Below are 219 nucleotides of genomic sequence, written 5' to 3'. Positions count from 1 at the left end.
CTGCTGCTGCGTCTCCACCGTAAAACGGCTCCACCCGCCGCTGCCGCAGCAGCAGCTTTCCCGCGGCCCACAGCAGCGCCCGCTGCAGCAGCAGCAGCAGCCCCAGCAGCCCCAGCACCCTCGAAAAGACCCGGACTTCGGACTTCGTTATGAACCTGCCTGCTGCTGCTGCTGCTGCGCCCCTGCAGCTGCCCATCGCGAAGGCCGCTGCAGCAGCAG

At 68.5% G+C, this 219-nt stretch overlaps 1 protein-coding gene across 1 annotated transcript in view; it reads right to left on the bottom strand.

The window, feature by feature from the left end:
* The window catches only part of ETH_00042930 (uncharacterized protein), a gene marked incomplete at both ends in the record, with an annotated part of 609 nt that extends 413 nt beyond the window's left edge, over window positions 1-196 (bottom strand). Inside the window, one exon of the mRNA XM_013373841.1 lies at window positions 2-196. Coding sequence (XP_013229295.1) covers window positions 2-196 — 195 coding nt within the window. The remainder of the gene's footprint in view (window position 1) is intronic.
* Between the last annotated feature and the right edge of the window lie 23 nt (window positions 197-219).

The sequence above is a fragment of the Eimeria tenella genome, genomic scaffold (genome assembly GCF_000499545.2).
Source record: "Eimeria tenella Houghton genomic scaffold, Eth_scaff1787, whole genome shotgun sequence".
Lineage (NCBI taxonomy): Eukaryota > Apicomplexa > Conoidasida > Eucoccidiorida > Eimeriidae > Eimeria > Eimeria tenella.
This window is presented reverse-complemented; position numbering and strand designations above follow the sequence as displayed.